The 13,400-nt window shown below is 35.8% G+C and overlaps 1 protein-coding gene across 1 annotated transcript in view; it reads left to right on the top strand.

Annotated features, from left to right (window-relative positions):
• Window positions 1-13,400, top strand: part of WDPCP (WD repeat containing planar cell polarity effector) — a 460,096-nt gene that overhangs the window by 77,192 nt on the left and 369,504 nt on the right. Inside the window, exon 2 of the mRNA XM_055088850.1 lies at window positions 11,462-11,538. Within this exon, the coding sequence (XP_054944825.1) occupies window positions 11,524-11,538 (15 nt within the window). The 5' untranslated portion in view covers window positions 11,462-11,523. The remainder of the gene's footprint in view (window positions 1-11,461; window positions 11,539-13,400) is intronic.

Here is a 13,400-nt window from a genome sequence, read left to right as displayed (position 1 = left end):
ATAGACATTTCACCAAGGAAGACATACAGATGGCCAAGAGGCACATGAAAAGATGCTCAACATCACTAATTATTAGAGAAGTGCAAATCAAAACTGCAGTGAGGTATCACCTCACACCAGTTAGAATGGGCATCATCAGAAAATCTACAAACAACAAATGCTGGAGAGGGTGTGGAGAAAAGGGAACCCTTTTGCACTGTTGGTGGGAATGTAAATTGATACAGCCACTATGGAGAACAGTATGGCGGTTCCTTAGAAATTAAAAATAGAATTACCATATGACCCAGCAATCCCACTACTGGGCATATATGCAGAGAAAACCATAATTCCAAAAGACACATGCACCCCAATGTTCATTGCAGCACTATTTACAATAGCCAGGTCATGGAAGCAACTTAAATGCCCATAGACAGACGAATGGATAAAGAAGATGTGGGTAGATATATACAGTGGAATATTACTCAGTCATTAAAAGGAACGAAATTGGTTCATTTGTAGAGACGTGGATGGGTCTAGAGACTGTTATATAGAGTGAAGTAAGTCAGAAAGAGAAAAGCAAATATGGTATATTAACACATATATGTGGAACCTAGAAAAATGGTACAGATGAACTGGTTTGCAGGGCAGAAATTGAAACACAGATGCAGAGAACCAACGTATGGACACCAAGGGGGGAAAGCGGCGGGGAGTGGGGGTGGTGATGTGATGAATTGGGAGGTTGGGATTGACATGTATACACTGATGTGTATAAAATAGATGAGCATTAAGAAACTGCTGTATAAAAAAATAAAATTAAGAAAAAATTGAATGCATTACCCTATTGTCTTTTATAGCATAAAGTTGGTGTTGCGAATTTTGATTTCTTTCATCTTTTTCAAGAGACCTTGTTTTGTTCTTTTTTTTTTCTTCTCTGGAAACTTTTATGATTTTTATTTATCCCCTGTGTTTTGAGATTTCATAATGATGTGCCTGGAGGTAGAGTCTTTTATAAATTCATTGTGTTGGGTACTTGGTGATTTCTTTCAACCTGGAAACTGATGTACTTCAGTTATGGGAAATTTTCTTGTATTATTTCTTCCTTTCTATTGTTTCTTTTCTCTCTCTTAGTCAGATAATGTGACTGAGGACCAGTCTGACTGATCCTCCAAACTCCGTGTGTGTGTTTGTGTGTGTGTGTGTAAGTATGCAATTTTTTTTTCCTTCTGGGAGATTTCCTAAACAGTTTCTTTCAAGTCTTCTTTTGAATTACTTACATGACTTTCATATTTTTATTTCCAAGAGTTCCTTTTCTCCCTCTATTCAGAATAGCTCTCCTACTCTCAGTTACCGTTTTTCTTAAGAAGTTGGTCTAATACAACCTTTCAATAGAGTCAATTTCCATTTTTCTTCAGTGGCGGAGAGGGAAAATTCCCCAGCTATGCTTAAAGAAAAAAGCACCTAGAAGTCTAAGTATTATTTACATAGAATTCCAAACAGTTCTCTTGTTATCAATCCTGAGCACAGGCACTACATCAAAAGTATTTGGTGCCTCCAGTTTCTGAGCCTCTCTAAGGTTCTAATGCATGTGATCTTTGGCTCTCAGTCATCCATCCTCCATAGGTTCCTGGTTTTCCATTTTCTTGAATCTTTTGTCAGTACTTGTGACCATCTAGTTTTTTCTCTCTAAAATTTTGTTAATATCTATTTTTTTGTTATCTTGCCTCTAATTCCCTTTGCCTTGTGAGTTTGTCTTTATTATTGCCTTATTGTCATTTTAGTGTGGGTTTGGAAGGAAGTGAAGGTAACTACATATGCTCAGTCCCCCATCTTTATTGGGATGGTCCTCTATGCTGGATTTTGTGCATGTTGCCAACTCACTTGGAGCTGATCATGCTACCAAAAGAAACCATTCAAGCATTGGCGTGTACCATGTTTCCTTGATTCTAATTTACCACTGATTATAAAGTGCTATTGATTTAATATCAAATTCTGATGAAAAAGCAATACTATATATTTATTGAAGTATAGTTGATTAATATTGTATTAGTGATTCAATATTTTTATAGGTTATACTCCATTTAAAGGTATTACAAAATGATAATAATGGCTGTATTTCCCTACACTGTACAACATATCCTTTTTGCTTTATTATTTTATACACAGTAGTTTGAATCTCTTAATTCCCTACCCCAACTTGCCCCTACCCCATCTTGCCCCTACCCCACACCTATCCCCACTAGTAACCATTAGTTTGTTCTCTATATCTGTGAGTCAGCTTCTGTTTTGTTATATTAATTTGTTTTATTTATTAGATTCCATCTATAAGTGTTTATACAGAGTATTTGTCTTTCTCTGACTTATTTCACTAAGTATATTCTCTAGGTCCATCCACGTTCTTATAAATGGTTTCATTCTTTTTTATGACTGAATAATATTCCATTGTACATATAAACATACACGCACACACCAGAATCTTCTTTATCCATTCATCTGTTGATGGATGCTTAGATGGCTTCCATATCTTGGCAGTTGTAAATAATGCTACCATGAACATTGGGGTGCATGTATCTTTATTAGTGTTTTCAGTTTTTAGATACATAGCCAGGGATGGAATAACTGGATCATATAGTAGTTCTATTTTTAGTTTTTTGAGGAACCTCCATACTGTTTTCCTTAGTGGCTGCACCAATTTACATTCCCAGAAACAGTGTACAGTTGTTCCCTTTTCTTCATATCCTTGCCAGCATTTGTTATTTGTAGACTTTTTGATGATAGCCGTTCTGACAGGTGTGAGATGGTAATCTCACTGTGGTTTTAATTTGCATTTCTCTGATGATTAGTGATTTTGAGCATCCTTTCATGTGCTTGTTGGCCATCTGTATGTCTTCTTTGGAAAAATGTCTACTTACGTCTTCTGCCCATTTTTAACTGTGTTGTTTGTTTATATTGAATTGTATGACCTGTTTATATATTTTGGATATTAATCTTTTACTGGTCATATCATTTGTGAATATTTTCTCCCATTCTGTGGGTTGTTTTTTTGTTTTATTGATAATAGTTTCCTTTGCTGTGCAAAAGCTTTTAAGTTTAATTAGGTCTCATTTGTTTATTTTTGCTATTGTTTCCTTTGCCTTAGGAGACAGATCCAAAAAAAAATTTCTAAAATTTATGTCAGAGTGTTGTGTGTACGTTTTCTTCTAGGCGTTTTATGGTTTCTTGTCTTACATTTAGGTCTTCAATCCATTTTAAGTTTATTTTTGTATGTGATATGAGAAAATGTTCTAATTTCATTCTTTTACATTTAGCTGTCCAGTTCCCCCAGCACCACTTATTGAAGAGCCTGTTTTATCACTTTTGTATATTCTTGAGTCTTTTGTTATAGATTAACTGACCATAGGTGTGTGGGTGATTTTTCTGCTCTCTATTGTGTTCCATTGATCTGTGTGTCTGTTATTTTGACAGTACCATGCTGTCTTGATTACTGTAGCTTTGTAGTGTAGTCTGAAGTCAGAGACTGTGATACCCTCAGCTTTTTTCTTTTTTTTCAAGATTGCTTTGGTCATTTGGGGTCTTTTGTGATTCCATATATATTTTAAAATTATTTGCTCTAGTTTTGTAAAAAATGTGGTATTTTGATAAATATTGCATTAAATCTGTAGATTGTTTTGGACAGTATGGTCATTTTAACACTATAAATTTTTCCAATCCATGAATAAGGGATATCTTTCCATTTTTTTGGTATCATCTTCAGTTTTCTTGTTCAATGTTTTCAGCATATAGGTCTTTTACCTTCTTGCGTAAATTTATTCCAGAGTATTTTATTCTTTTTGATGTGATTTTAAACATTATTGTTTTCTTGCTTTCTCTTTCTGATGATTCATTATTAGTGTATAGAAATGCATAGATTTCAGTATATTAATCTTGTGTCCTGAAACTTTACTGAATTCATTTATTAGTTGTAATAGATTTTTGGTGGAGACTTTGTATATATAGTATTATATCATCTGCAAATAGTGACAGTTTTACTTCTTCCCTTCCAGTTTGGATGCTTTTTATTTCTTTCCTTGCTTGATTTGTGGAGCCAGGACTTCCAATTCTGTGTAAAATAGAAGTGGCAAGAGTGGGCATTCTTGTCTTGTTCCTGATTTTAGAGGAAAAGCTTTCAGCTTTTCACCACTGAGTATGATGTTTGTCATAAATGGATTGTATTATGTTGAGATATGTTCCCTCTATACCAACTTTAATGACAGTTCTTACCATGAATGGATGTTGAATTTTGTCAAATGCTTTTTCTTCACTTATTCAGATGATCATGCAATTTTCGTCCTGCATTTTCGTTAATTTTTGTTAATGTGTTGTCATATGGGTTGATTTTGCAAGTCTTAAACCATCCTTATATCTCTGGAATAAATCTCACTTGATCATGGTGTATGATCTTTTTAATATATTGTCGAATTTGGTTTGCTCATTTTTTGTTGAGGATTTTTGCATCTATATTTATCAGAGATGTCAGTCTGTCATTTCTTCTGGAGTGTTCATTTGGTTTTGGTATCAGGGTAATGGTGATTTCATAGAATGACTTTGGGAATGTTCTCTCCTCTTTAGTTTTTAGAATAGTTTGAGAATGACAAGTATTAGCTCTCCTTTATATGTTTGGTGGAACCCCCTGTGAAGCTGTCCAGTCCTGGATTTTTGTTTGCTGGGCTTTTTTTAAAATTACAAGTTTGACTTCATTACAGATAGTCCATCTGTTCAGATTGCCTGTTTCTTCCTGATTCAGTCTTGGAAGGTTGCATGTTTTAGAAATTTGTCCATTTCTTCTAGGTTGTCCAGTTTATTGGCATATAACTGTTCATCATATTCTCTTATGGTTTTTTGTATCTCTGTGGTATCAGTTTTTGTTTCCCTTCTTTCATTTCTTATTTTGTTTATTTGGGTTCTCTTTCATTTTTTTCTTAATCAACCTGGCTAAAGGTTTATCAATTTTGGGTATCTTTTCAAAAAGCCATCTCTTGGTTTAATTGATTGTTTCTTTTTTTGATCTCTATTTTATTTACTTTCTCTCTGAGATTATTATTTCCTTCTTTCTGCTGACTTTGGGCTTCATTTGTTCTTCCTTTTTCTAATTCCTTTAGATGGTATGTTATGTTGTTAATTTGAGATTTTTCTTGTTTCTTGAGGTAGGCCTATATCTCTATAAACTTCCCTCTTAGAACTGCTTTTGTTGCATCCAACAGATTTTGGAAAGTTGTGTTTCCCTTTTCATTGTCTCGAGGTATTTACTGATTTCCTCTTTGATTTCTTCATTGACGCATTGGTTTTTTAGTAGTATGTTGTTTAGTCACCATGTGTTTGTGTTTTTCTCATTTTTCTTACTGTAATTGATTTCTAGTTTCACTGTTGTCAGAAAAAAACGCTTGATATAATTTCTGTCCTCTTGAATTTGCTGAGACTTGTTTTGTGGCCTAGCATCTGATCTTTTGTGGAGGATGTTCCATGTGCACTTGAAAAAATGTGTATCTTGCTGCTTTTGGATGGAATGTCCTGTAGATAGTTATTAAGTCCAACTGGTCTGTTGTGCCATTTAAGACCACTGTTTCCTTATTGGTTTTCTGTCTGGATGACCATCCATTGATGTCAGTAGAGTGTTAAAGTCCCCTGCTATTATTATATTATTGTCAATTTCTCCCTTTATGTCTGTTAATATTTGCTTTATATATTTAGGTGCTCCTGTATTAGGTGCTTATGTTGTCTGATAATGAGCATTGTTGCTCCTGGTTTCTTGTCCTTTCCATTTACATGAAATATCTTTTTTACAACTCTTAACTTTCAGTCTGTGTGTGTCTTTGGGTCTGATGTGAGTCTCTTGTATGCAGCATACAAATGGGCCTTGTTTTTTTTTTTTTTATCCAGTCAGCTACCCTGTCTTTTGATTCGAGCATTTAGTCCATTGACATTTAAAGTGATTATGAATAGCTATGTACTTATTACCATTTTGTTACTTTTTTTGATTTTTATAGCTCTTTCTCTGTTCTTTTAGTTTCTTCCCTTGTGGTTTTATGATTTTCTTTAGTGATATGTTTGTGTTCTTTTCTCTCCTGTTTTTGTGTATTTATTGTAGGTTTTTGATTTGTGGTTACTATGAGTTTCCTGTATGTTGCACTATAACTATATCTACTTGTTTTAAACTAGTAGTCATTTAAGTTCAAACACGTTCTTAAAATCTACCTTTTTTTACTTTTCTCCCCCACATCTTGTGTTTTTGATATCCTAGTTTACATTTTCATATATATCTCTTTACTATTTGTTGTAGTTATAGTTGATTTTACAATTTTTGGTGTTTTACTTTTTATACTAGCTTACTTAAGTGGTTGATCCTCAGCCTGTGCTATATATTTTCTTTTACTAGTGGGTTTTTCCTTTTCTATAGATATTTCTTGTTGTAACCTTTTCTTTCCTACATAGAGAAGGCACTTTAAAATTTCTTTTAGAGTAGGATTAGTATTGATGAAATCTTTTAATTTTTGCTTGTCTGAGAACTTCTTTATCTTTCTTTCAATTATAAATGATAATATATCTGAGTAGAGTGTCATAGGTTGCAGGCTTTTCCCTTTCAACCCTCTGAATATATTGTGTCACTCCTTTCTGGCCTGCAAACTTTCTTTTTTTTTTTTTTTTTTTGAGAAAAATCAACTGATAGCCTATGGAGGTTCCCATGTATATGACTCTTTGTTTTTCTCTTCCCAGCTTCTCTCTTTAAAGATAAAGATAATTCTCTTGTTATCTTTAACTTTTGCCATCTTAATTATGGTATGTCTTGGTAGGGTCTGTTTGGGTTCATCTCGTTTGGGATCTTTTGTGCTTCCTGTGTCTGGGTATCTGTTTCCTTCTTCGGATTTGGGAATTCTTAATAATTTCATTAAATACATTTTCAATCTCTTTCTCTCTCCCTTTGCCTTCTGAGACCCCTAAATGTGGATATTTGTACATGTGATGTTGTTCCAGAGGTCTCTTAAACTGTTCCAGTTTTTTGTTTTTCTTTTTGCTGTTCTGATTGCATGATTTCCATTATTCTACTTTCCAGATCACTTATGCATTCTTCTGTATCACTTAGTCTGTTGTTCATTCTGTCTAGTGTGGTTTTCATTCCAGCTACTGTGTTTCAGTTCTATTAAAAAATATTTTCTATTTCCTTCTTTAAATTATCACTGTATTCATCTATTCTTTTCCCAAATTCAGTTAGCATTCTTATTACTAATGATTTGGATTCTTTTTTTCTTCTTTTTAAAAAAAATTATTTATTTTATTTATTCATTTTTGGCTACGTTGTGTCTTCGTTGCTGTGTGCAGGATTTCTCTAGTTGAGGTGAGCAGGGGCTACACTTTATTGCGGTGCACGTGCTTCTTGTTGCATTGTCTTCTCTTGTTGCAGAGCACAGGCCCTAGGCATGTGGGCTCCATAGTTGTGGCTCACGGGCTCTGTAGTTGTGGCTCGTGGGCTCTAGAGTGCAGGCTCAGTATTTGTGGGGCATGGGCTTAGTTGCTCTGCAGCATGTGGGATCTTCCCAGACCAGGGCTTGAACCTGTGTCCCCTGCACTGGCAGGCAGATTCTTAACCACTGCGCCACCAGGGAAGCCCAATTTGGATTCTTTATCTGGTAAATTTTTTTTTTCATTAATTTTTTCATGTGTTTTCTCTTGCTCTTTCAAGTAAACCACTTCCTCTGTCTTTTCATTTTGCTTAATTTTCTTTGTCTCTATGAATTTAGGTGAAACAGATACTTATTGAGGTCTTGAAGCCATGTCCTTATGTGGGAGCATCACTATATAATCTGTGTGTGCCCAGTGGCTTTGGCGGGAGAGCTAGATTTGATGTGTGCACAAGTCATGTCTTTCCCCAGGGTGTAGTGGCAGCTATAACCTTGGTAGGAGGTGGGGCTGGAGCCAGGTGTGACCTGGGGCTTCTCCTCTGTTCAGTGGCCAACACCACCCTACTGGGGACAGGGACAGGTCCCAAGTTGCTGTAGTAGAAGCCCTGAGGGTCAGGGAGTGTGTGTTCTCTCCGCTTCCAGCACCAGTACCCTTGCCCAAGTGTGGAGCTGCATCTCAGAGCCAACAGAGCAGTTATGGGTGCTCAGTATAGGTCTGGGCATGGGCTGTGGTGGCCCTGGCTACAGTTAGAGTCTGGGACCACCTCTGATGTGCTCTCTGCCTCTGAAAACCAGTAATGGCTGCCCCCACCCAGTTCAGATGCTAGAGGGGTCTGAGCTGGCACTGTCCCTCACAGCTGAGCACTCTCCTTGGTTGTGGCAGCCGTCACTCCTGTGTGGAGCCAAGCAAGCTAGGTGGAGTGGGCACTGGGCTCAGGCTGGGGTGTGCACTGGAGTGGTTGTGGGAAAGTGGCCAGAATCTCGTGCAGTTTTAATCTTGTTTTTTTTTTCCCACATTGTTTTGGGAGTAAACAAAACATACTTTTGTATGCATACTTTTTACAAGCAGATTCTAGGTTTCTTACAGCCTTCCTGTTGGTCCCAACAGCCCTCCAACCTCCAGCCAAAGGAATTCACCTTCCTGGTGTCAGATCCCACAGCTGGGGTACCCAATATGTGGCTCAAACCACTCACTCCTGAGGGAGGATCTGTGCTGTTACATTCCACCCTCTTCTGTGTTCCCTCCCAGGGGCACAGGTCCCAACCTGATCACTCCTCTTTCCTTCCTACCTGATTCTGTGTGGCTCCTTCTTATAGCCTTGGTTGTACAAAAGTCTTTTCTGCATATCTCTAGTTTTCAGTGAGAATTACTCCACACATAGATGTATTTTCGATGTGTGTGTGGTAGGAGGTGAGTTCCATGTCCTCCTACTCTGCCATCTTGATCTCCCTTCCCAGCAAGAATGTTTTGATAGAGAAATATCAAAGCAACACTATATTAAATAGAAACAATGATTACAAGATACATACCAGTTCAGAAACCATCAGATGTGAATTATGGTGATGTTGGAATTGAGGAAATACACTATGTTCATGTGATTGGGTTATATGCTAGTCATTCATTTTCTTTGAAGAGGTCTTAGGTTCTGAAATTGGATATATAATTTCTATTTTTGTGATTGAGATTGCATTAGCTGCCTCAATTAACAATTCCCTTTTCTGTACTTTCTTCCTTTGACAAGGTTCTATTTTATTTGCTATTCTCTGATGTAATCGTATTCATTGTTTTTATCCTCCCACTACCCCCATCCCTCACTAAGTCGTGCCCTCCTCAAGTGCAAGTACTTGTATTTTTTCCTTCATATTCTGAATGCCTAGCATGGTGCCTGGTACCCTGGTTGGCACTTAGTGTTGAACCAAACTAAAAATAATTAGAAGATGAAATGATAAATGCTAAAATAATTAAAATATTTTTCCCTAGGTATTAGTGAAAACAGAATCTAGGGATACTGAATATTCAGGAAAAGGAAACTGACATTTATTGAATAATTATTGTTTGCCACATATTTTCAAATAATTATCCCGCTTACTCTCCGATAACTTAAAATATATAGTATAGTTTTAAAAGCATAGGAAACATTTTTTATTAATCCATGATTTGTTCGGGTTTTAGGGCAAAACATGATCATGATCTAGAGTCTTCTGTTTTTTATTTTTATTCTACTGATTTTTAAATATCAGGTAATAATTTCCTACTGCATTAAAGGATTATTAACATCTAAGCCCTGATGATATGTGCCTGTGTTAAATATGTTAAGGTGAAATTGATCCCCTCTCGGGGGACCTTGGCGGTTATTCATAGGCCTTCATTTCAATAAGAAAAGGCTGTTCTTTCGTGAATGAACTACTTTGGTTCTCCATTCAACCAGTGAAACAAAATACTAAAAATATTATATAAGTAATAATGCTGTGATACACTATTACTAAAGGTGAAAAATAACCAATCAGAGAAGAAAGAGTATGAAGGAAGATCCAATCACAATATAAAAAGATTAACCACAAAACTCTTATAAACTGTGAGCATTTAGGGCTTGTTTACATTTTATTAAGAACTTGTCATAGAGAGTGAGGGCCTGACAACTTAGTGAGAGCTGCTACCAAATAAGGGAAGTCAAAGTAGAAATAAAGCTTCTCTGATATAGTATAGTAACTTAAAAAGATGTTAGTTTATTTAGCACTCATCCATAAAGCATTACTATTTCATGTTGGAGCTTAATTTTATATTATCTATGAAGTTTGCTAAGCAAATAGTGTGACTATTCTTTAGTGCCTAAGAACTACCAATTATAATCATGTTTTAGGTACATCAGTTTACTTATGAGCTACTGATACACTAATTAAAAATAATCCTTAAATAGTCATTCAAGTAACTTCCCCCAAGGGCTTTCTTAAGAAAAATAAATTAAAGTAAATTTGGCCAGAAAATAGTTTCCATCTATGTATATCTTTCGCCATGGATTAATTATACAAGCCTAAATTGACACCTGTCTCAGGTGCTTAAGCAGAAGCTTAACTAAAAGGCTCTATTTAGCACAGCATTAGCCAAAGGGAGGTAAAGTAGAATGAGCACCACACAGATATCATGGACAGGAATTCTAGTCCTGTTCTAGCAAGCGGACTGAGCTTGTGCAAATTACTTTACCACCCTACACCTCAGTTTCCATATCTGTAAATTAAGAGGTTTAGAGTTCATCAGAGTTGATGGGAGACAGGGGTGTGTAAATGGACTCCTTGGAAAAACTGCTATCCCCTGCTCATAAAAATACTTTTATGTACACAAACACAATTTAGTATGCAATTTCAGGGAGTTACTGTGAGAATTAAATGAAATAGTGAATATAAAGTGCATTTAGTAGGTATTTTAAATCACCATTTAGTTCCCCACATTGGGAGGGTTCTCTAGCTTCTCAGTTTTCATAAAAGCCACAGAAAATGTTTTTCAAGTCTCTTTTGGGAAAAAAAAAAGATTTTAAAGTATATAACTATCAAGTTGCATGAGATAATATTCCACTTTTTATAAGAGGCCATCTCTTTCATCAGTTACTAGGATTTGTTTTTTAGAGGAGCGGGTGGCAATCTGTCATCAAAGTGTTGACAAGTGAAATCTGACAAGGTTAAGGTGATATAGCTGCGGGCCACTTCAGGATTTTTCACTGTCTTTCCTGTTGGAAGAGAAAGGATCTCTTTTTTCATTCTTGCTCACTTTGCAATAGTGTTTGATTTATATGCTTTTTAAAACAGTAACTCTAAACTGACAAATTATTTCAGCAGTTAACATTGGTTTAGATAAGAGCATTTCAGTGTTCTCTTGTCTTTAACTCATCTTTGTAGGAATTACTCTTGAAATTCAGTGTATTTTCTCTTCAAAGTTGCATTTCTTTCTATATATTCAAATGTAGCATAAAACTATATTTATGGAATTACAATCTAGAATTACTTATCATGATCACATTTCTCACATTTCTGTTTTCCCTTTCTTTGTATTGTTGTAGTTGAGATACATCCTTAAAAGAAGAATAAGTCCATATTTTTGAAGATCAGAAAGTGGGTACATATGTTGGAGGTTGTGGTGAGCAAAGATTATTTTATGGTTGTTGTTATTATTTGCTTACGCAAGCATACTTCTTTCCCTAAAATGCCTGATATAAGCCATTGTGATTATTTTGCAAATTGTGGAAAAAATTCACTTCAACTAGATACAGGTCTCTTTGGAATAATGGAAAATTGTGTGCAGCAAAATATTTGAAATGAGCATCAGCAAACAAGATGTTTGTATTAACAGGAACCTAGAAAATGGCTATGCAAAGGTCAACACTGATCTTTAAATATTAGTGAAATTTAATTTGTTGCATGTAATGAGTAGAAAGAAGAGGAGGAAGCAGGCCACAATGAGGAAGCCATTGATGAACTGTCCAAATGTCAAAACTGCTTACAGTACAGAAAATGTTAAATTGACATGATCTATTTACCTAAGTGAATTAAACAGTTTGAACAATGCTCTAGAGAAATATTTTCCAAATTTAAGTATAACAGGAGATTTATAAAGATTTTTGCCATAATTTATTTTGGGAAAATGAGGAGACTCCTACTATCCTTTCTAGGCATAGAATTTCTTCTAACCTCTTTAAGAAAGTATGATGCACAGTTTCTCTTGAAACGGGAATCTATTACCATTTGCGTCATCTAGAAATAACATCACCTGACCAATTGTTAGCAGCTATGAAGAATCACCCTGGCCATGACACTCTGCACAGCACTAGCTGAATTGAGTTCAGAGAGTTTTCTGTGGTGTTATGCCCAATTTAAAAAAAACGTGAATTCTATGTTCTCTTATTTTCTTCAAGTATAAAGTTGATGAAAAATTTTTAAAAGAATTAAATATGTCTAATGTATGTAACCAAGGTTTAATATTAATGCACAGAGAATGGGACAGAGAACTCAATAGAAAGATGGGCAAAAACTAGGAACAGGTAATTTATAGAAGAAACAAGATTGTTAAAAAAAATACATGAAATGATGTTTGATCCCTTTAATGAATGGAAAAATGAAACTTAAAACTACAAGAATCCATTTTTCACGTACCAGATTGGCAAAAATTAAAAACTTTGTTAATGTTCCATGTTATTGAGGAAATAGGGAAAAGGGTAGTCATGTTATTGGTGGAAATGTAAATTGGTACTGTCATCTTGGCGGCCTGTTTGGCAGTACCTATTAAAATGTAAGGTGTGCACGTATATTTTCATAGTATTATTATTTGTAAGATGAAAAGAAGAAACAATTGTGTTCATTAAAGGAATGGTTAAGTAAATTATGATCAGTATACAATGGAACATCTGGTAGCTATTAAAAACAATGAGGTAAATCTTTATATGCTAACAAGGATATCCATGCTGTGGTAGTCAGTGAAAAAAAGCAAATTGTTGAGTAAAGTCCTGTCTTTACTAAAATACAAAACAAGTCAATGTTGGTGTGGACATACTGTAAGTACCTCAAGAAGTTCTGGAAGGCCACCTGCCATGTTGTGTAGTGGCTCCCTTCAGAGTGGGGAGGGCCTCTGGGAAGGGAACACATTTGTTTTAACATCAAATACTTCAGCATTGTTTGCATTTTTTTAAACAATAAGCATGTATTACTATTATAATTTTAAAACCCAAGAGGACACTAAAGACCAGACAGAGTGTCTAATAGATTTTGAAGTTTCTCTCTTCATTTTTTGTATGCTTTTAGGTTCTGTAGCTTGTTTTAAAAATAAGAACATGATATGGGCTTCCCTGGTGGCGCAGTGGTTGCGCGTCCGCCTGCCGATGCAGGGGAACTGGGTTCGCGCCCCGGTCTGGGAGGATCCCACGTGCCGCGGAGCGGCTGGGCCCGTGAGCCATGGCCACTGGGCCTGCGCGTCCGGAGCCTGTGCTCCGCAACGGGAGAGGCCAC

The sequence above is a fragment of the Physeter macrocephalus genome, chromosome 12 (assembly GCF_002837175.3).
Source record: "Physeter macrocephalus isolate SW-GA chromosome 12, ASM283717v5, whole genome shotgun sequence".
Classification (NCBI taxonomy): Eukaryota; Metazoa; Chordata; class Mammalia; order Artiodactyla; family Physeteridae; genus Physeter; species Physeter macrocephalus.
The sequence above is the reverse complement of the archived record's forward strand: the minus strand, read 5'-3'. Positions and strand labels throughout refer to the sequence as shown.